The following is a 23,552-nucleotide window of genomic DNA, read 5'->3' as shown; positions in this document are numbered from 1 at the left end:
TAGAATAAGATTCTGCATCTGCAAATCTGGAAGGGCCAGTTCAGCAAATACATGTCTGCTGTGTACTGCTCTTCAGTAAAGAAGCTGCTTTCCAGAATAATGGAATGTTACAAATTCCAGTAATTGCTACTGTAATAATCCATGCACATCAATTAACCCCTGGTTATAACATTTATTAAAGATGGATTTCCAAAAACAAAAGCATGGAATCTTTTTTTTTTTCTGCTTTCCTGCTGTTCCTTAATGCAGAACTTGGATCTCTCCTTTGACAGTGGCTTTTAAACAAACAAATAATAGCTGTCCCTTATACATTTTTCAGGCCATGTTCACACAGGCTGAGAAATGCAGGACTCAATAACTTGTGGCTTGTTTTCCAAGTCCAATGCACATGCATAAAGCCCTGACTTTGTACAATGGATTAAGTTACAAAGTGGTCCCTGAGGGGAGATTTCTGCTCTGCTTTTTGCAATGGTTTGTTTACATCTGCATGAAGGATCAGCTTCTGGGCATATGGTAACAACCTGTGCTAAAAGTAGCTGTCCTGAGATCTCCCTTCAGGGTCCACTTAGTAACATTTATGTAACAAAACTTTTGTATGTGAAATGCTACCAGCACCTTCTCCAATTGTGGCCTGACTTTATATTAAAGGGTATTCCCATTTCAACTAAATAATTTTAATGTTTTTATGATAAAAAGTTATACGATTTTCCAATATACTTTCTGTATCAATTGCTCGCGGTCTTCTAGATCTCTGCTTGCTGTCATTCTATAGAAAGCTTCTATGTTTACTTCCAGTGGACAGAAATCTCACCATGGTCACACAGGTGCACGGCTCGTTATATCACACAGCTCCGATTACTCTCTGTGAAGTAACGAGCCGTGCACCTGTGTGACCATGGTCAGATTTCTGGTCACTGGAAGTGAACATAGAAGCTTTCTATAGAATGACAGAGATCTAGTAAACCATGAGAATTTGATACAGAAAGTATATTGGAAAATCGTATAACTTTTTATCATAAAAACATTAACACAAATTTGCTGTAATGGGAATACCCCTTTAAAGTAAAGTAGTCAAGCTAGTAAATTCTGTGACTTGACAATAATTCTCTGTATCAGGAGGTTTGATCTAAATTCAATCTTGTAGTAGTAGACTCCTGCATTATATTCTATATTTACATAAACCTTGTGGAGCTATTCTTCCATCTCGCCAGCGGCTGCTGTTGACTGCAGACTTGAGGATAACATGCAGCAACCTATAGTACTTTTATTATCAGACTTTCCAAGGCTGGGGCACTGTACTCACCTGTGTTTAGTACAGCAAGGCTTTTCCTACCATGTTTATAGTAAACATAACTTTTTATAGTTGTGCTTTGGGTTGTACTAAGTGAAAAAGGTGACAACTGTTAGTATTGTTTCCAACGTGGGGGTAAGAAGTCAGGTTACTGGCAACGCATGAAGAGTATTCAGGCCATTGGTATTGGGTAAGAAATAAACTAGGTGTGACATGCCACCTACTGCACCATCCCAGATCTCCATTGTAGTTGGAATGTACATGTTTATGTTAGTGCATTTAAAGGATTAACGTGACATTTAAAGATTCAGATGTAGATGATTTACAGCCTATAACATTTCAAGGAGAGGGTGGTGTGACATCTTTTTCTTGTGTTTTCACTCTGCAGAGCTTCTCGGACAACGCGGGCTTCCTGATAAGTATTTTCTGTGCCCTGGGAGTATTTGCACTACTTTTCATCCTCGTGTGCATAAAAAGTGTGCTGCAGAAGGGGATGAAACTGTTGGCTCTTATCATCTGGGGATGTTTAGTCACCATGGGCTATGTATTTATATTCACTAGCAACATTGTGACTCCATGGGATCAGGTAACTAGAATAATGTTGATGCTGTAGTGTGTTGATCTAGTGTGTCCTTCTGTTTATTCAAATATGCCATGTTCTGTCTCTTAGGTTTATTGGACGTTGTTTGTGACTGTCAGCCTGTATACCATGCTACCTTTATGTATGAAAGGGGCAATCTTTGCTGGGATTAGCTGCTCCATATCACATATCATTGTTCTCAGTGTTTACGTATCTTCAACAAGTCATCCAACTTCTGGAGAATTTGCCTTGCAGGTAGGAATCTATCCAGACTACTATAAATTCCAGTTCTGGCTAGAATTGATTTTGAAAGGATTACATATTTGCATTAGAAACAATTTCCCTCCGAATATACAAGCTTTTCTTCATAATTTGATTTAGATTTTTTTTTTTTTTAAGTCTTGAATTTCTAAACTTTTCATGTTCATTAGGGGTTAATTGTGAAAGTGCACCCCAGTGTGTGACACAATTTCTCCTAAATATCCCAACACCACACATGTAGATATGAACTGCTGGATTGGCACAGAAGGAAAGGAGTGTCATTGGGCTTTTGGAGGGCGAATATGGCGGAGGGTCCGATGTACAAGAACAGTGCAGAAACCCTGCAAGTGACCAGATTCTGCATTCCATACCTGCTCTAAATTTATCTAGGCATGTATTGAGCATTTGACCCCAGAGGTGTTAAATAGAATTGGGATGCAAAAATGCTTTTTTTTTTTCTTGCCAGAAGAAATTCACTGTGACCTAAAATATATCATTTTCACAAAGGATTTAAAGTCTGGGCAGCAATGTTGGCTTAGTGGTTAGCATTACAGCCTTGCATTGCTGGAGACCTGGGTTCAAGTCCCAGGGTCAACATCTGCAAAGAGTTTGTATGTTCTCTCTGTGTTTGCGTGAGTTTCCTATGGGTCCTCTGGTTTCCTCCCACAATCCAAAACATACTGGTAGGTTGATTAGATTGTGAGCCCCATTGGGGACAAGGACTGATTAGACAAACTCTATGCAGCGCTGCATAATCTGTGTGCGCTATATAAATAAAGGAATTATTATTATTAATTATTATTAAAGACAAATTACACCCCAGGCAATTTTTTTCACCTAGGGGTATTTCCCACCTGTGGATGTAGAATTACTGTTTGTCAGGAAGTCCCTGAGATACTAGAACATTGGAAACCACCACCAAGTGACCCAATTTTTGAAAACTCAAACTTTAATGCATTTATTTAGAAGTATAGTAAGCATATTGCCCCCTCAGTGTTGGACTATGCCACAGTTCGCTACACTTTTTCTCCTGTACAAGATTCCCACATGAGGGCTATTATTATTATTTTTTTTACTTAGCTGAATTTTTCACATACTATATATCCTCTTGGGATGTTTTTTTCACTCCAGTCACCACTTTTAATCCCTAGGAATATGGCTGTACCTTTACTAATAAGGTTTTTATGTTTGAATAATTTTGGAGAATAAAAGCCTGATGGCTAAGTGTTTTTGCATTACTATGGTTTTAGAGTAACATGTATACTCCAGTATATAAGCCGATACGAGCATTAGCCAAGACCCCTAATTTTGCCACCAAAAACTGGGAAAACCTATTGACTCGAGTATAAGCCGATGGTGGGGAATGCATTGGTCACAGCCCCCCCCAGTAGTATACAGCCAGCCTGCCCCCAGGAGTATACAGCCAGCCAGTACCCTTTATTAGCCAGCCAGCCAGCCCCCAGTTTGCCCAGCACTTAAAAAAAAAAAAAAAAAAAACTTGCATACTCCCCTTTGGGTGATCCCGATGTTCGGCGCGGCTCCCCGATGCTCAGCCCAGCTCCTCTTTTATCTTCTCCGTGATGCTCCGGTCCCCCCCTCTTCTGTCCGCTGTAACAGCAAGCAGAGCCGCGACCAAGCGCTCCGCCGGCTGGTGCACACTATGATGTGGCCGCTGATAATGTCATAGTGTGCGCTGGTCAGCAGAGCGCATAGCAGCGTCTCTGCAGGGGACCAAAGCTTCACGGAGAAGACAGAAGTGGAGCCAAGCATCTGGGGTGCCGGAAGGTGAGTCGGTAAGTTTTTTTTTTTTTTTTTTTGTTTGTTTTTTTGTTTTTACTTGTGTATAAGCCAAGGTGAGGTTTTTCAGCACTTTTTTTTTGTGCTGAAAAACTGCTTATAAACGAGTATATGAGGTAAATACTTTTTGATCACTTAATTTGATGAGAATTTTTTTTTTCCTTCCATGGCACACATCATCTGTATACTGTAGTGATTTGAGATTTATTTTATGAAAGTTGTAAATGTGTGGTTTTTGTTTTTTGAGGACTTGAGACTTTTGATTTTTTACTATTAAAAGACTTTGTGTTCTGCCTTTCATCAGATCATAGCAGATGTGGTCATCTTGCTGTGTGGGAATGTGGTTGGAGGTTATCACAAACGGGTCACCGAAAGTGCATTAAAGGACACTTACCATGAAGCGATCAACTTCATTCATTCTCGCCGCAAATTGTACTCGCAGGAGAGACAGCAGGTACGCTAAAATTTTGTTTGGATTCCCATGGCTAGCCATATTAAAGTGTTCTGTCTGAGAGTTCTTTTTGTTTTTAGTAGGTTTCCTGCAATGAACCACTTTTTACTTTATCCGTAGACTTGGACTTCTGTTGGTTTTGCTGCATTGGAATTCTTATCAATTTGTGTGTGTTAGTGAGACTAAACAATTCAAAAATGATAGGTATTGACATACTGTGCAGCGATTTGCTTTACTTGTTGCCTTTCATCAATATTTCAATCAAAAATTTTCTTCATTGATTTTGTCTCCTAGTAGAGGTTTTTAATGTATTATTGATACAGTTGACTTGGCTATTTAGCGCTAGTCCTTTGGTGGGCATGAATGTTCTTTTGTGTCTTACGCTCTATTTTCCCACCACCCAGGAGCAGCTGCTGCTTTCAATCCTGCCACAGTATATTGCAACCGAGATGAAAGAAGAAATCATAGCGAGATTAAAAGAAAAACGACCACAGCAAGAAAGCACTAACAACTTTCACAATCTTTATATCAAGCGGCACAAGGATGTAAGGTGAGTAAAAAATAAAAAATGTTGCCCTTGAACCTTATATCAATTATATATTCCTACATCGCTGTGTTTTCTCTGCAGATGGTCTGACAAATCCACAGATAAATCTTATGTTTTGTCTTGCAGCATCCTTTATGCAGACATTGTCGGCTTCACGTTACTCTCCAGTGAATGTTCCCCCAAAGAGTTGGTACTCATGTTAAATGAGCTTTTTGGGAAGTTTGATCAGATTGCCAAGGTGAGTGGTGAAGAGTATGAATGACTGGCTGACCACTGAGATGTACATAAATATCAATGTGGCTTCTAGAATCTTCTTCTGAATCACTTTTCACAAAGAGGATGTTTTGTCTTTTGCAGGAAAACTACTGCATGCGCATCAAGATTTTGGGTGACTGCTATTACTGTGTGTCAGGGCTACCAGAATGCTTGCCAAACCATGCCAAGAACTGTGTACAGATGGGATTAGATATGTGCCAGGCTATCCGGTGAGAACATTTTGATATTCCCGCAGTGCTATGTAATGTGCTGTTTTCATTGCGCTTTATTTGAAAGTCAAGAATCTCATTACAGGTTGTGTAATTTCACTGTAAGCTGCCAAATGACTTTTAATTTAGGGGAAGTAATTAATGACCTGGTCTGATTCCACAATGGCCCTGGTAATATATTCATTAAGACCCACAACACAATTTTGTGACTTCAACATTCCCCGGTAAACTTAATTGCTATCATTCCATAATTTCATTTTGTAATGAATGATCTGCTCTGCATCAGGAAAAGCCTATAAACTAAACTAATAGTGATAAAGTCTTGGCTTTATACCTGTTTTATTGCTAATTTATGGCACATTTAAAATTCTGACAATGAAACTCATGTTGTGAATAGACGTGGATCCAGTGCTCTCTTTTTGGATTATTCACATGACAGTTGTCTTGTCTGTAAATATGAATGTTAGATGAGAGAACATTTTATATAAAAGACAGATTTGACCCCTTTTTTGTTTTTGCAGTTCCTTTTTTTATTCTCCACCTTCAAAAATCTATAACCTTTTGATTTTTCTATCTAAAGAGCTTGTTTTCTGCGTAACAAATTGCACTTCATAGAGATGGTATTTTATATTCCATGCCGTGTACTGGGAAGCCGAAAAAAAAAAATCCACATGCTGTAAAATTGGTGAAAAACACATTTTCGCCATTTTCTTGTTAGCTCGAATTTTACATCTTTCACTGTGCACCCCAAATGTTTGCTTTATTCTTTTGGGTCGGTACGATCATGGGTATACCGAATTTATATAGATCTTATGTTTTCAAATCATCTGTACAAACTCTCTTTTTGCCATCTTCTGGTGCTAACTTTCATTCGTAAGTGTACAGAGTGTTTTAGGGACTGCACATTGATCACTTATTATTGAATTCTTGAATTTTTTAAAATGGCAAAAAAATGGCATTTTAGAATTTGGACACTATTTTCTGTTACGGGGTTAAACCCTGGGTAAAACGTTATTATATTTTGATCGGACATTTTGGGATGCAGCAATCAGTGGCGTAACAAGGAGAGACGGGGCCCCCTAGCAGGCTACTGCATGGGGCCCCCCTTCCCACTTAAATAATATACATATTAGTATACTCACACATGCGAGTTCCAATCACATATAAATTCACTCATGTGCATATACACATGCATACAGTGCCATATGCAACATACTTGCATACATATACACATCACAGATATATATGCATATATTCATAACAGTATATGTTATATACATATTATGCTGGACAATGTGCAGTACAATATAGATATAATGGTGCACATCCTCCATTCTTTGTGTCAGGTCGGATGATGGGGCCTTCTGACACTGCGGGCCCCATAGCGGCTGCTACCACTGTAGTTACGCCCCTGGCAGCAATACTTAACATGTTGGTATGGTATGACATGGTTTTTACTGTTTATATCAGTTCTAGGGAAAGGGGGGGTGATTTGAATTTTTACAGTAATCTTTATTTTTTACTTTTTTTCAGACCCCCTAGGGTACTTTAACTCTAGGTTATCTAATTAATCCTACCATATACTGCCATACTACAGTATGGCAGTACATGGAGATTTACCACATCCTTTATTACAATGTACCAATCGCACATTGTAATGAAGGAGTTAAAATGAGACGGCTTCAGGAGAAACACAATTTTGGCGTCATAATAAACACGAGTGTCTCCCCTTTAACGTGATATAAGGAATCTGTTTGGATGCTTCAAAGAAGCCGCAGTAAAAGTGATGAAAATGGAAAGCTACACTGAAAAATCTAAAATTTTTAGTACAACTTTAAGGGTGGATATCTCTGGGTCTGTGAAGTATCCATAGCCAATTGAGACAATTATAGTAATTTTACTTCATGCATTAAATTATGGGGCACAAGTGATTTTTTTTTTTTTTTTTTGTTTTGGTCTCAAATTTTCTACCTACAGACCAGAGTATGGCCGACGCTCCGGACCCCCTCTCCATCCCGTAGCTGACTACCAAATCCCCAGACTCTACCATGGCTAACTCCGCAGCCCCCTACCTAGTCCAGACTATGGCTCATGCCCCAGACCATATAATATGTACATGTGTGTATAGAGAGACCAGACTTTCATGTGCTAGTCCAGAGACATTGGGATGTAAAATGGCTGTGGCTTATGGTAGCTCTGCCCACTCTTACCCGGCTACAGAGAAAAAGCCTTGGGTCAGCGAGGGGCCGAGACCGGGTGCTACACTGCTCAGGCTCACACACAGAACAGGTCAGCTGCACCTCCGTATTAACTCCATAGCTCCTCTATCTCCTCTTACTAGCGGCTGTGTGTGTGCCGAGCTGTCAGGACGGCAGGACATGGCAGAACTGCTGTTGAAGTTGTGGAGGGGTTAATGTGATGTCTGAGTGGCCCTAATGTTTTGCCTGGAAATTCATCTTCTTTTGATATCTTGTTTGGTCATTAAAACATGTTTTTCTTTTTTGTGAAGCAAGAAGCTTCACAAGGGTGAAAATAGTGATCAGTTGGACCCCAGTGTACTTGTCAAAAATAAATGCTCAGTGGTCGATAAAAAGTGAAAATGTTATTTTAATGACTCCTTTTATTTCACCAAATAAACAGTAGAGCAATGTAGGCTTGCACAAAGCATTGAAATATCGATTGGCTATTGTTTGCCCATTTTAATAGCCGGTGCCCACATCTAGTCAAGGGAATCTCTACACAGTTTGGTGTAGATGTTGCGCAGACCTAGGCAGTAAGTGGTTAGTCTTTGGTATGCTTCTGCCTAATATGATAGATGCTGTATGTCTTCCAGTGCCAGATTGTTGCCAATAACTTAGGGCACACATAATGATGAGTTGTACAGCATCCAAATTAACTGAATTTCTGATGATAAATGTTGTGACTTTATTCTGCGGTCCACTCTGAAACCAGTAAAATATAAAATTATCCTTCCTTCAAAGTAGGTAATGCATGGCCACTTCACTTCATACTTTTATTATTATGGAACTATGTTTAAATCCACCAATTTGTGAAATCTGTCATGTTACCTAGGCAACTACGAAATAGCTGTGGCTGAAAATGTCTGTGCCTCTTCCTTCCATTTTCTCCACAATATTGGAATATAAACTCTTTTCTTTTCTCTTTTAATATAGCAGACCTGTAATAATTCTGCAATCCACTCAGACAATAAGACTTTATGTAAATCCTTTCCTTCTCCAAAACTAAGGTCAAACCGCAAAATAGAGACAGATTCACCAAATCAGTTATGAACATACAATAAATTTTATTATATACCGTATCTCTTTCAATGCAATTGGAGTCAAACATGCAATGTTAGTATAAACTTTTTGAGCCTAGGCTAGAGGTGCATGCAAGAGAAAAGATATGTATTCTAGACATTGGGGCAAATTTATCAAAATTGTTATAAAGTAAGACAGTGGACAGATAGACTAGACAGTCTTGTGCTGCGCCCGATTATTCACTCTCTGCCATATTAATTATACAGCGGAATAGTATAAAACTGTCTAGTTGTATTTTGCACCTCCTATTAGTTGCCATAGTTTTATGCCACAAACCCATGCCAAAATTCTGGCGCTCTTTTTCAGGGGTTATGCCGCCTTTGTCGTACTGGTTGTGAAAGTGCCTGTAAACTTTATAAAACCTTAAATAAATTTGGTGCAGGCCGTTATTTGACAGAATTCTAAACAAATCTGCCCTTTTTTTTTTTTTCTATTTCACATAGTGTTAGACAATTTACACATAGTCTGTTATAGCTCGTTCTGAAGCCGCAAACGTGCCAGAATCCGAGGGAATCTGTCTCTGATAGATTTGAACTAATTCAATACTAGACCTATATTTTAACAAAAAATGGTGTCCTGCTCCATCTTGCTGCAGTTTAATACCTCAACAACCGCATCCAGGATCTGGATGTCAGTTATTAAGATGTCTGTAGATTAATGCCTTCCAAACTAAATTCTCTAAAAGGGAACCTGTCACCACCTTTTTCAAAAATTCAGCTAGTGTCAGGTTCCCAGAGAGCCCTATTATCACAATGATGCCCTCCTTTTATCTAAAAAAAAAAAAAAATTTCCTAACAATACCATAAAATTTACTTTGTGCTCTTAGTTGGCATACAGCCAGATCCTGCAGTGAGCTGTGACTTTGTGAAAAAGGGGATGATGGGTTCCCTTTAGGGAAATTTTTCAGTGGTTTGACATTTGGTCAAGAAACTTTTATTTAAGAACACAAAAGATATCATAAATATCCCACATATTTCCATAATAACATAATATTGAGATCAGTTAGCTTGTTCGACTGTTATAGAGGAAATTCCAGTTGGAATGCCACAAAGGCTAGATCAGTGGTTCTCAACCTTTCTAAAGCTGTGACCCCGCAATATAGTTCCTCATGTTGCGGTGACCCCAAACCATGTACAAGAATATAACTACTATAATACTGCCCCCTATGTACAAGAATAGAACTACTATAATACTGTCCCTATGTACAAGAATACAACTACTATAATACTGCTCCTATAGAACTACTATAATGCTGCCCCTATGTACAATAATATAACCACTATAATACTGCCCCCTATGTACAAGAATAGAACTACTATAATACTGCCCCCTATGTACAAGAATATAACTACTATAATACTGCCCCCTATGTACAAGATTAGAACTACTATAATACTGCCCCCTATGTACAAGAATAGAACTACTATAATACTGCCCCCTATGTACAAGAATATAACTACTATAATACTGCCCCCTATGTACAATACAAGAATAGAACTACTATAATACTGCCCCCTATGTACAAGATTAGAACTACTATAATACTGCCCCCTATGTACAAGATTAGAACTACTATAATACTGCCCCCTATGTACAAGATTAGAACTACTATAATACTGCCCCCTATGTACAAGAATAGAACTACTATAATACTGCCCCCTATGTACAAGAATAGAACTACTATAATACTGCCCCCTATGTACAAGAATAGAACTACTATAATACTGCCCCCTATGTACAATACAAGAATAGAACTACTATAATACTGCCCCCTATGTACAATACAAGAATAGAACTACTATAATACTGCCCCCTATGTACAATACAAGAATAGAACTACTATAATACTGCCCCCTATGTACAATACAAGAATAGAACTACTATAATACTGCCCCCTATGTACAATACAAGAATAGAACTACTATAATACTGCCCCCTATGTACAATACAAGAATAGAACTACTATAATTGTGCCCCCCTGCTGCTTGAAGTTCTAGTTTCTACTCAGTGAGCAGAGCAGCCTGTTCCGCGGGAGTCTGTGTAGAGGAGAAGCTGGAGGGTCATGTGATGATATCACCACAGGTCCTCAAGCTTCCCCTGTACACAGCAGCCGGCAGGTCCTGGAGCAGTGAGTGCTCATGATTTATTACGTTTTTGCCGCGAATCGCGGCAAAAACGGAATAGGGTCGCGACCCCTGTGTCTTGGTCATTCGACCCCCGCCGGGGTCGCGACCCACAGATTGAGAACCGCTGGGCTAGATTGAATAAAATGCAACAGGATTTCAAAAAGCCTATGAAAATTGTTAGAATCATCGACAAAGAAAAACAACAAAAATACAATACTTAAGTGACCAAGAAGGGGGGATTAAATACTAGGGCATCTGAGAAATAGCGGGTGAAGCAAATAGGAGATATGAAATATGATTTAACTTAATTTAAAGTAGGGTTTTAGATCAGACCCAGACAGCTCCATAGAAGAAACTCTGTCAGTCAGTCTCTGAACATCTCTCTCCACATTGAGTTCCGTACTGCATGACTCTTCTAAATGGGTCAGGTAACTTTCCATGTCCTCCCTAGTAGTGATGTGTACGGAGAGCTATCACATTGCGCTATGTTCCCAAGGTCGGGGCTCACAAACTATGTGACCGGCGCAGGAGACCAGGTATCAGGTTTGGGACTGCTCACTTGGCTCACTCGGAGCATCTGCAGGTTTGGTGGGGATGTCGCAGAAGCTCTATTCTGCGGAGCCAAACAGGCAGAAGTAGCAGCAGCTGCCATCTTGATTGCAGGGGCAGCATGCAAAGACGCAGTTCTAAGTGGAGCATGAGGTGGAGGTGACTGGGATCCCTCTAATGTGCTGACCTGTGTGTTGTCCTGACTAGAGGTAAGGTGGGGTGCCGATACGAGTTTGGCAAAGTCTGTGATGCAGACACGCTGGCTGACATGATGGAGCCTCATGGTGTAAGTGCAGGAGTTGGGAACCACCTGGTCCAACTAGTAGTCATTCTTTTGAGGGGGACATCAGATGTCTTGGGGTCTCCACACTTTTTGGGTCCCATTTGATGCTCGGAAAAGCAGCTTCAGCGCTTAGTATTTCCTCGCTACCCGACATGTGTCTAGTCTCTTCCATAGTCAGGACATTAGTCAGGATTGATAAATGGGTATCAAAATGCTGCAAATATGTTTGTCCAGTTCATTTTCTGAAAACTTATTTTGTCTGTTTCTTCAGGAAATTGCGAAAAGCCACAGGTGTGGATATCAATATGCGTGTTGGGGTTCATTCAGGAAACGTTTTGTGTGGGGTCATTGGGCTCCAAAAATGGCAGTATGATGTCTGGTCACATGATGTAACACTGGCCAATCACATGGAAGCAGGAGGAGTACCTGGGTAAGATTTGCATTGTAATTTATTTTTCTGTAACTTATGCTTTTTTTTTTTTTATATAAAGCAACAACTTTCTCCATTATTTTGTAGGAGAGTGCATATCACAGAGGCTACCCTGTCACACCTTGGAGGTGAATATGAAGTTGAAGATGTACTATATGGACAAAGAGACCCATACCTTCGAGAAAATAATATAAAAACATACTTGGTGATTGACCCCAGAGTGAGTTTACACAGATAATTCTAAATATTTACATGGAAGAAAATTTTGCATGTGATCTTTTGGTGACAAGAATCCTATAGCTGAAACACAAAGCCATAGTAGCACTGAACTTTTTTTTTTTTTTTTTGCTTTGCACTTGCAGGTCAGTGATGACAGTGAAGAAGATGACATACTGCCTACAAAGTCGTCTGAGGTCACAAAGACAAGAGCATCAGTCCGTATGACTCGCTATCTAGAATCCTGGGGAGCTGCTAAGCCATTTGCTCATCTAAATCATAGGGACAGCCTAATACCGGAAAACCTCAGCAATGCTCACATTATGGTAAGTGTCAGGAAAGCTGTTCTTTAATAAAGAAAGAAATCCTTGCATCTTCAGTAAAAAAAAAAGTATGTATGTGTATATATATATATATATATATATATATATATATATTTTTTTTTTTTTTTTAACATGTATATTTTGTCCTTTTTATAGGATTTGCCAATGTCTGCTATGCCTCAGCACGGGAATACTGACAAGTAGGAGCAGGAATCTTCTTCTCTCTTGCTGCTTTATGCTTCCTACATGCCCTTGTGATGTCACATCCCCCTCTTTAGAGAATTTGCTACATGTTCTCCCGCTTGGCCCTTCTGTCCTGTGGCTTCCATGTGTCTGATGTCGGCACAGCTTCTTGTGAGAAGAGTCTTTCTGTCTTTTGTGTGTGTGTTTTTACTCCTTTGTCTCTGATGTGCTTTTTCCAATATCATTATACTTTTACTGACTTTTCTTCCATCAAAAGCAAACAAGACGGTAACGGAGCATACGCTTGTCGCACATTGTGCAGTGTGGTTTAGTTTCCTTTTGAGGAGGCCCCAAACTAGAATATAAGGCACTGGGTTATCTCATAATAAAAAGTATAGATTTTATCCTCCTTTTTCCTCTTTGCCGAGCTATATGCCCACTTGGTAAGTTTAAACTAGCCTACAGATTATGCATCTGATAGAGCCGATGATGGTTTTTCTGTGGTCTGTGTGCCCTGATAGGACTGGAAATCTGCTATACTAGTTCTCATTCCACTCCAAGATCCTACACTCAACCTATTTAGTCAATGAGATGAAAACAAACTACCACTAGACCTTTACGTCAGTGGTTTACCCCATTACGAAACACAAAACCTGACATTTTAAAGCAAACCTGTCCAATCCTTGTTTCAACCACTATTTGTGAGTGATGGCACTCTTTGTGTCTGGATGGCACCCTACTCCCTACCATGTCTTGCTGCCCTTAATCTCAAGTGGATTGTCAGCTTTAAATACTGTATGTTTACTGCTTTTGTTGTATTGGTTGTACTTTCTATTTTGTTTGTTTTTTTAATACTTTTTTGGGGTCTGTATTTTTCTGTTCTTTTTATCCTTTTTCCCTCATTCCTTTTATCTTCAAGGTTTCGTCCCCCCAAAGAAGCAAATGAGTTGTCAGCTGATAACAGTATCTACAATATTACAGAAGAACTTAAATCATTGAGGTACTTAATGTAAAAAAATGGTCATGTTGTGCACTTTTTATGTCAGTTATCAATTAATCTGATTCATTTTTTTTTCTCCACATCAGCCAATGGAAGAAATCTGATGATTTTAACCGGGTCACTCTGTATTTTAACCATAAAGCCATAGAAAAAGAGGTAGGATGATACACAATATGCAGCAAATTTTACTAGTTCCCAGTATACCGGAGGCCAAGAAAGCCTGGAAATCAAAACTTTTGTAAGATGTTTGTAAATAATAGGTTTACACTGTTGCACTATTAGTTCAGACAATGAAGCAAGTTGGTAACTATATCTCAGTATATTATGCCTACAAATGTAACTATTATACTAACATATTAAATGTGACAATTTGTTTGGATTCAAATGAGCAATTCTATGGAAATTTTCCTATCCACTAAAATGTTTAGGACCAGATTCATAATATGTACAATCCCTAATGATTTTTATGGGAAGAACAGCAAAAAGTAATATTCAGCATTTCGAATAGGCCACTAAGCAAAAAAGAAAAACGTTTTAAACATGTTCCAAAATTCAAAAAATGCTTGAAATTTCCATTTTTTACCAAAAATTCATCTTGAAAGCGAGCAGCAGTTTTTTATTTTATTTTGATCCTTTTGACAGTTGTTACTTTGTGCAGCTGTTCCTAGGGATTAACAGTACACAGGGTGCCAGCAAGTAAACCTCAATCCTCTCAACTAGTCATTTGACACCGAAAGCCAAAATATCTATTTAAATATTCTGTGTTAGTGGTTTACAGCTGAGACTCTGTGAAAAGCTTTTGGAAAAATATGGAAAATATCTGAGTGCACAATTATTGCAACCTCCCTGCACATGGAAGTTACATGGAAATGTTATTTTACACAGTGTAATGAAGCAAGGTATTTCCCTGAACTGTACAGGATTTGATAAAAGCATCTGACTTTGTATTTGGAGAGTATCGGAGCAGTTTCAGTAAAAAAAAAAAAAAAGTTTTATAAAAAGTATATAAATAGTACAGAACATCATCGCATATAGCAGAAGAAGAAGAAACACCAGTGACATAGATGGTACAGCCAATACAGTAATAAAGTACATAAAATATAATGTAGAAGTGTATGTATATGTATATATATCTATAGAAAGCTAACAAAATGCATTTAGATAACACAAATAATACTACACAATAAAAAACTAAATCAAATGTGCATAGATGGTGTAGAACTGATTTAGCTCACCGTCTGCAGGAGCCAAATAGCAGAGAGAGGGAGGAGCTAAAAACTTTGACTTAAAGGGAACCTGTCACCAGGGACCTCATTTTGCCTAAAGACAGGTTACAGATGCACCTGCATTGGAAATATGCCTTTTGGCCTTCTTTAAGAATTTGTATTACATTATAATTGTGTGTTTTAACTTGCCTGGCATCCTGACAGAATCCCCTGATTAGCCTCAGGGGTTGGTTTTGGTTGGGATGCATTTCTTAAAACAACACATGACTTGTCTGTGCTGCTCACTCATCAGCTTTCAGTCCCCACCTCTTCCTGTACAGCTCCTCCCTCCTGCTCCTTCACATAAATAGAGCTCACAGCCTGGTGAGCTGACATCAGTGGGGAAGGGGGAACTGTACAGGAGCACAAAGGTGGGGGCTGAGAGCAAAGGAGTCAGCAGCACAGACAAGTCACATGGTTTTTGAAATGCATCGAAACCAAAGCCCAACTCCGATTCTGTCAGGATGCCTGGTAAGTTATAGCACACAATTCTATTGTAATGCAAATGCTTAGAGAAGGCAGAAAGACTTATTTGCACTGCAGATGTGATGGGTTGTACAACCTGTCTTTAATGAAAATGAGGTCCCTGGTGAAAGGTTCCCTTCAGTGGCTTCCTAGTGGTAACTGTTTTACCCAAGGCCCCTTTGTTCCCAATAACCACTGTGAGAAAAGGATTTTACAGATGATTGAATGAGTAGTTTTATTAATTGATTTTTTTTTTTCTTCAGAAGCAAAATAGTTTTGCTTTAAAATATTAAAACTCAAAGAAAGAGTTTGAATTCCTAAATCTGTGTTGTTTTCTTTAGTACCGGCTCTCAGACTTGCCATCCTTCAAATATTACACTGCCTGTTGCTTCTTCATCTTTATTTGTAACTTCATGGTCCAGATGTTGGTGTCTCCCAAGTAAGTCATTGTCGTTGAATGTTCCAATGCAATACTGTATTTTATACAAAGTGCATGAAGAAAACTGACAGCTGTTTTTTGACAGTGCCCAATAGTAACACTACAATGCCCTTACCTGTGTTCTCCTTCTAGGAATACTACCATTGGCATCTCCTATGGCATTTCATTCTTCTTATTTCTACTTTTCCTATTTGCCTGCTTTGCTGGACATCTCTCTGTGAGTGGCATATTGGACTTTTTATATAGCATTTTTGTACATCTTGTGTGTGGGTATGGGTGTTTATAATCATTTTAATTGTTGTATTTCATTGTGATGACAGCCAATTGTGGGGTTGAAAGAAATCTTGAGACTTTGATAAACACTTTGGCGTTTTAGACCAATGCACTTTTATCTGTATCTGTACACTTTTTGCATGGTCTCCGTCTAAATAGTTAAGTAGTTCTCTACATTTTTTTTTTACAATCGTTCTTATTTTTGATTATTGATAATGCCTTGCATGCTCATAGTGTGCAGAAGATTTGCCAATCATAATGGTTACAAATAATGGACTTAGTTGCTCTAGTTACTGCCCCACAATAATTTTAATATTGTGGCGCCAATCCAATCCTCTTTTCTGAGACCACATCCCTTTTTGTGCAGGTTGGAAATGGGCCTAAAATGGTCTAAAATGTGGTGCAAGGCATTTCAGACGTGTGTTGTTTTTTTTTTTTTTGTGTTGTGGTTGTTGTTTTTTAACTGCAGAAGATAAATCTCCCCCATTATTATCGGCCTACTGACTCACATATGTGTGTAATAGCAGGTCTGCTCATGTGCTCATGACAATAGAGAATGACTGACTGCTCATTCAGATGGCAGTGTGTATGAGCCCATTCACATACAATGGACTGTGTGCTAGCTGTTGGAACAACGGCAATATACACTCAGAAACCACGTTTGTGTGTATGCAGCTTCAGTATGAGGGAGACCTGCAGGTCCACTTTAATTTTGGTGTTATTGATTCAGATGTTTGACAGATTTATAGTCTGACCAGATTTCCTAATGAGTATTCCGTGCTTTGTAAGGTTAATCTGTGTAAGTCACCTTGTTTAATCAGGTCTATGTATGTTTTTGTTCCAACAGAAATGTATCCTTAAAGGACCACAACTTCTCCACTGGGTTCCTTCTCTCTCTTCTGCTCTCTCCAGCCGGCCCTGGTTGAGAGTACCTTTTGGTATCCTGACAATTCTCACTGTATTGTTTATGGCAGTTTTCAACTTGGTAATTGATCACATTTCATATATATTTTATCCCCATGATAATCGGTGAAAGAGAAAAAAAATATATATAGTTTATTTGTTTTAAAGGGAACCTGTCACCAGGAGACCCATTTTTAGCAGCCCCCCCCCCCCCTCCCAGTCCCCACAGAGCATAGTACATACACTGCCAAAGGGTTTTTGTATATAAAATAGGTTTTTTCAGAAAAAAAGATATGTTAGATTGTACCTTTCATTAGCATCTGCTGTGTGACTAGGCAGTTGCCTTTTGGGAGGAGCTGGAAAGGAGCAGTCCCCTCCCCCCCCCACCCTTGGGAAACATGTGACCTTTTCTAGTATATGAATAACTCCCCACACTCGGGATTGGCTGTAGAGGAGCAGGGGGCGTCGCTAAGCCAAGTGATGGGTGTTTTCATATACAGGCGGTCCCCTACTTAAGGACACCCTACTTACAGACAACCCATAGTTACAGACAGACCCCTCTGACCTCTGGTGAAGGTTTTTGAATGCTTTACTATAGTCCCAGATTGCAATAATCAGCTGTAAGGTGTCTGTAATGAAGCTTTATTGTTAGTCCCCGGTGCCTTTAGAGCAAAAAATGTTTAAACTCCAATTGTCACTGGAGCCAAAATTTTTTTACAATTATAAATTATACAGTTTCGACTTGCATACAAATTCAACTTAAGAACAAACCTCCAGACCCTATCTTGTACGTAACCCGGGGACTGCCTGTATTTGAAAAGGTCACATGGAGTAGCTGTTCCCAAAGGGTGGGGGGGGGGGACTGCTCCTTTCCAGACCCTCCTATTTGGCAGCTGCCTGAAAGGTACAATATAACATATTTTTTTTTCTGTAAAACCTATTTTTTTTTATACAAAAACACTTTGGCAGTGTATGTACTATGCTCTGTGGGGACTGGGGGAGTGCTAAAAATGGGTCTCCTGGTGACAGGTTCCCTTTAAGCATTACCAAGCATATGGTAGATATGGTGGAGATTTATTATGCCTTCTCTACCAGAAGGAATGAAAATCTCCACATCTCCACCAGTTTCCCTCCTTTTCCACCCTTCACGCCACTTTGGGCATGTCGTCCCCCTCCGGTTGTATTTACAAACTCTACCAGGTCGGAGCAGGTCCATATCTACTAAGCGTTTAGTAGATCCGGGACACCATGGGAAACTTTGATTGGCATTTAAAATGTCAGTCTTGAAATATTTCCATCTGTAAGTCTCAGAGTGGGTGGCCACATGGAAGAAATGATTCTACTGTGGTAACTCTGCGATCTTAACTGTATCAATATAATGACCAACTACAATACGAAAATGTCAATCATACCCAAGTCCTGTCCCATCTGCTGTTTGGAATGTGTGGCTTTTGGTTTACAGACTTCTTCTATGTAGAATAATTATACTTCTTTTGAATTCCTTTAAAGATGATCACTGATGAAGTTTTTTTCATTTAGTTCTTTTTACCAGAAGACTTGTGTCCAGATGTCTCCATAAATGCATCAGTCATTTCAGCCACTGAAGCCCAAATGCTATACAGTCTGCCGGTTAGTAGATATGTGGTTCAGTTTCATCTAACAATCTTCTTATGTATCTAAATGTATAAGAAGTGCAAAAAGGGGAAAGGCAAAGCAGCACAAGGAGACTTATTACTTGTCACCAAGCCCAGACCTCAGAGATCCTCCACAAACATACAAAAAGATAATGGCAGTACCCAAGATTCAAACAAAAATAAGAATGGAGTACTTTTATTACCACATATTCACTTGGATACATAAGAATATTGATTTATAATGTTTTTATATTTCTCTGTATAGTTTTCAATAGTCTGTCCTATGGTAAACCTCTGGTATTTTATTTATAATACTTTGTATTTAAAGTAAATCATAAGTTGTAGATAAAGTGACTTTTATTAACATATCTGATAATTACATCAATAAAGGAATTATTTTCCCTCTTTATAGTATTACATATACTGCTGCATTCTTGGCCTGCTAGCCTGCTCTGCATTCCTTCTCATGAACTTTGAAGTGAAGCTGATCCTGCTGACCATTTCCCTGGTGATATACAATATAATCTTCTTGCACACCCACAGCTGGCTATCTGACTGTTACATTGAATGGCTGGCTATGAGCCAGAATATTTCCAGGTACGCTCAAGCCATCGGCCTTGTGTTGCCAAAGCCATCTTCAGTCTCTACCACAGAATATTAATATAAAGCGCAATTTAAAGTTCAATGTTGAGTTGTGAGTTGACAGAGATGATGTGAAACACTGGCTGTTATAGCATGTCAGTACAGAAGAAAGGAAAGATGCTCATGTAAGGGATGAACCAGCATAATCTTCATTTCATATATAGCAATTCATAAAAACCATTAAAAAAGCACAACCTTTGCAAACAGGCAATACATGTGGGGATTTGTTCCCCTTCTCCCTTTATGCTTATGAGGTAACTATGTATAATTAGTTATGTTATGTATATGTGTACTTGTATTATACAAGAGGTTGTACTATTTGGCTACGTGTTTACATGGTGATACTTTATACTTGGGGTAAATTCACATGGCCGTCTGCAGGGACGTATGTGCGGCCACATGCACGTCCCCATTGACAGCAATAGCGGGCAGCACACCGCAAAAAGATAGAACATTCTCTATCTTTCGGCGAGTGTGCGGCGGTGCGCCGCTGTTTTCTAAGGAGAGAGGATGACCTCCTCCTCTCCAGCACATGGCGGGCATACCGCGTGTGAATGAACCCTTATAGTAAGTTATTTCTTTCATATTGTACCACATCTGGCCTTTATGTAAAGCATCATTTATTGCACACTCTATTTGATTTTCCTCTATTTGATGTCATTACTTTCTGGGACTGGGGATTTTGTATGCAAGCACATGGTTGTGCATTTTTAATTGTTTTTATGAAACTTATAAAAATTAGGTTTGTTCATTCTTCTTTTTTGTTGCTAGTTTACCTGTTGGCATGCTTTTTTTTTTTTTTTTTTTTTTTTTTTTTTTTTTAATATTATGAGATTCAATAATTTTATATCAAAACATGTCAGTACAGGCGGTCCCCTACTTAAGAACACCAAACTTTGACGACCCCTAGTTACAAACGGACATCTGGATGTTGGTAATTTCCTGTACTTTAGTCTCTGGCTACAGTGATAAGCTGTAGCAGTTATCAAATGTTTCTGCTATTAAGATTTATTGTTAATCCTGGTTATCCTTATGACAACTCAAAAGTTTTAAAATTGAATTGTCATTTTGGCTGGGGTTACAATTCTAAAATATACAGTTCCGACTTGCATACAAATTCAACTTAAGGACAAAACTACAGAACCCGGGGACTGTCTGTACAAACCGTGTCCTGCACAAATTTATACCAACATATGGTTTTCTTGCATCAGCCCAGGAATTCTAAAGGAGCCGAAAATTATGGGCAGTATTTCATTATTCCTCTTCTTTTTGACCCTTGTGGCCCTGGCAAGGCAGGTGAGTCTGTGATACCTGTGAAGGATTTGTGTAGTTTTATATGTCATTGTACTAGCCCAGATTGATCAGATGTGGCCACTCCATTATGCCACTTTATGTAAAGCTTTTTATTGCATGATGGCAATGTTCGGTCTGGCTAACAAAGATCAGACACAGTGGGAAATAATTCTTGTAACATTAAGTCTGCAAGGGCTAATGATAATAATCATATTATAATTATAATAATTACAATTAGCTATATAAAGGAATTATTATTAAGGGATGTTGATTAATATGCAAAGTTATATCTGCTTTTTGTGTGTGATAATCTTAAGTTTCATGTATTATTGAATCGCGTAGTAGTAACTAAGATCGAGTATATAGGTTAGATATGTTTTGTAACCACATATCTGAAAGCTATAATTTTCTTATTCTCTAGAACGAATTTTACTGTCGTCTCGACTTTCTTTGGAAAAGGAAGTTTAAAATGGAGCGTGAACGCATTGAGACCATGGAGAATCTTAATCGTGTTCTGCTAGAAAATGTCCTTCCAGCTGATGTAGCCCAGCAGTTTATTGGACAGAACCTGAGGAATGAGGTAACGGTTATTATTAGGAACAAATTGTGTGTGCATGGATACCATCTATCTTTGTATCTAATCTTTGTATAGTATTTCTATTTGTCTAGTGATGAAAGAAATAAGCATGCCTTCTGTACCCGCAGGACCTGTATTACCAGTCTTATGACTGTGTCTGTGTCATGTTTGCATCAATACCTGACTTCAAGGAATTTTACACGGAATGTGATGAAAACCACGAGGGCCTGGAGTGTCTGCGTCTACTTAACGAGATAATAGCAGATTTTGACGAGGTAAGAAAAGCTTGGTCTAATGAATTTTGTGAATAAAATTTATAACTCTAGTAATTGCTAAATTTTTTGGTTACTGATGTTATTCCCTTTTTCAAAAGTAAAATTTTGTACATTTATGCCCATATTGTGTATGTGATGTAACATTTTTAACGTGTGTATGTTGAGAGTCTGGTGCCAAAATAGGAATTGCAAATAATTTTATTTGCATCCATGGGGAGATCCATCCTTAGGCTGGATTACAGTGGCAAATACCCTCCAGAGCCCCTCAGGCTCATTAGCATAATTATAAACCATAAGTATATATATAATTGGACACTTTTACAGAATCAGTATGTGGTCAATATTTTGCATCAGTAGTTGTTGGCATAAAAATACGTAAACAAAGTCCTGTCTAATATGACCGCATGATTATAAATAAAGTTGTTTATATATAAAGTTGCTTTAGAAAGATATAAACAGATATTAAAAGTGCTAATATTAAAGTGTTGATTGTTATAAAAGAATAAGCTGAATTTTCTGTTTTGAATTTTTTTTTTTTTTTTTTTTTTTTTTTACAGCTGCTTTCAAAACCAAAATTTAGCAGTGTTGAGAAAATAAAGACCATTGGTAGTGCATATATGGCAGCAACCGGACTAAATGCTACATCAGGGCAAGAAAACCCACAGGTATCCATCATGGTACACCAAGTACTAGTTATTTTTTATATCATACACTATGTTTTAGGATCCTATAGATGGCTTAGCGCTACGGAATATGATGGCACTATACAAATAAAGATGATAATGATTATTATTACTTCTGTGGGGTTTCTTTCTTTAGGATGGAGACAGAAATTATAATCACATTGGCATCATGGTAGAGTTTGCAACAGCCCTCATTGGAAAGCTGGACTTGATCAATAAGCACTCTTTTAACAATTTCAAGCTCCGTGTAGGTGAGTAAAGGTCACATTAAGGCTATAGCCTGTGTTTAAACCTTTAAACATTTTATAGATCTGTATTACACAGGGTACATATAGTTTAGTATGTGTTCTTTTTTTTTTTACCACCACCAAGGTATTAATCATGGCCCTGTAGTCGCTGGAGTTATTGGAGCCCAAAAGCCACAATATGACATTTGGGGCAATACAGTCAACGTGGCAAGCCGAATGGACAGCACGGGTATACTTGGGAAAATTCAGGTAACTCCTGCATTTAAAGAAATTTAAAATAAATCAAAAAATTGCAAGAACGAAAACAAAAAAAAATGAAAAATAAAGACTGGACTGCTTAAGATTGAGGTCAGATTATCCTTTTTACTTGGCCCAATGAGGTGGCATCCTCCAGAAAATCAACTTTGAAGTAAGATGAAGTGCGCTGCAGTCAAGCTTTCCGTGCATCAGAACGCCCTCTTTGTTGCAGTTGACATTATCTACCAGAGCTCAGAAAAGCAGATTTGTGGTTACCCTAGAAGTAAAGGCATCAAATACAACAGAGGGAACATTTTGAAATGGGAAGCTTGACTTCAGTGCCCAGCTCTCTGCTTCCTTGACTTTATACAACAGATTTACATCGCCCTTCAAAATAAATTTTGTGGAGGATGCAACCAAGTTGGGTCATGAAAGAAAGACTATATGTAAAGTGTAAATGAGCGTGACAACAGCATACTGGTATGAAAAGTGTTGTCTGAGACTAACAAAAAAAATTGAGGTGGATGGAAGTGAACTGCATAAAAAAAAATAAAATAACCAGTACTTGCCTCGTCCGGCGCTTCTTATATTACAGGGGCATGAATGCTCTGCTCTTGCAGCTTCCAGCCAGCTGGTCACACACACATGGTGTCAGGTGGGAGTGCCCAGCCCACCGGAAGATGGCTTCAGCTGAGCTTTTGTGCCACTGTAAACAAACAGGGGCGCAGCACAGGACACAGAGAGTACTGGACAAAGGAAGTACTAGCTTTTTGTAT

At 38.7% G+C, this 23,552-nt stretch overlaps 1 protein-coding gene across 5 annotated transcripts in view; it reads left to right on the top strand.

The window, feature by feature from the left end:
* The window catches only part of ADCY4 (adenylate cyclase 4), a 54,948-nt gene that overhangs the window by 27,463 nt on the left and 3,933 nt on the right, over positions 1–23,552 (top strand). For all 5 annotated transcript variants that reach the window (XM_072149783.1, XM_072149791.1, XM_072149800.1 and 2 more), the window contains exons 3-25: positions 1,680–1,877; positions 1,962–2,126; positions 4,234–4,383; positions 4,785–4,930; positions 5,054–5,165; positions 5,285–5,412; positions 11,962–12,120; positions 12,208–12,340; positions 12,483–12,662; positions 12,816–12,859; positions 13,762–13,842; positions 13,929–13,998; positions 15,914–16,011; positions 16,144–16,228; positions 17,132–17,269; positions 18,727–18,816; positions 19,234–19,418; positions 20,675–20,759; positions 21,178–21,336; positions 21,462–21,608; positions 22,166–22,273; positions 22,428–22,542; positions 22,664–22,788. In XM_072149783.1, coding sequence (XP_072005884.1) covers positions 1,680–1,877; positions 1,962–2,126; positions 4,234–4,383; positions 4,785–4,930; positions 5,054–5,165; positions 5,285–5,412; positions 11,962–12,120; positions 12,208–12,340; positions 12,483–12,662; positions 12,816–12,859; positions 13,762–13,842; positions 13,929–13,998; positions 15,914–16,011; positions 16,144–16,228; positions 17,132–17,269; positions 18,727–18,816; positions 19,234–19,418; positions 20,675–20,759; positions 21,178–21,336; positions 21,462–21,608; positions 22,166–22,273; positions 22,428–22,542; positions 22,664–22,788 — 2,901 coding nt within the window. The remainder of the gene's footprint in view (positions 1–1,679; positions 1,878–1,961; positions 2,127–4,233; positions 4,384–4,784; positions 4,931–5,053; positions 5,166–5,284; positions 5,413–11,961; positions 12,121–12,207; positions 12,341–12,482; positions 12,663–12,815; positions 12,860–13,761; positions 13,843–13,928; positions 13,999–15,913; positions 16,012–16,143; positions 16,229–17,131; positions 17,270–18,726; positions 18,817–19,233; positions 19,419–20,674; positions 20,760–21,177; positions 21,337–21,461; positions 21,609–22,165; positions 22,274–22,427; positions 22,543–22,663; positions 22,789–23,552) is intronic.

The sequence above is a fragment of the Engystomops pustulosus genome, chromosome 1, assembly GCF_040894005.1.
Source record: "Engystomops pustulosus chromosome 1, aEngPut4.maternal, whole genome shotgun sequence".
In the NCBI taxonomy this organism is placed as follows: Eukaryota; Metazoa; Chordata; class Amphibia; order Anura; family Leptodactylidae; genus Engystomops; species Engystomops pustulosus.
Note: the sequence above shows the minus strand (reverse complement) of the source record. Positions and strands in the feature narration are given on the sequence as shown.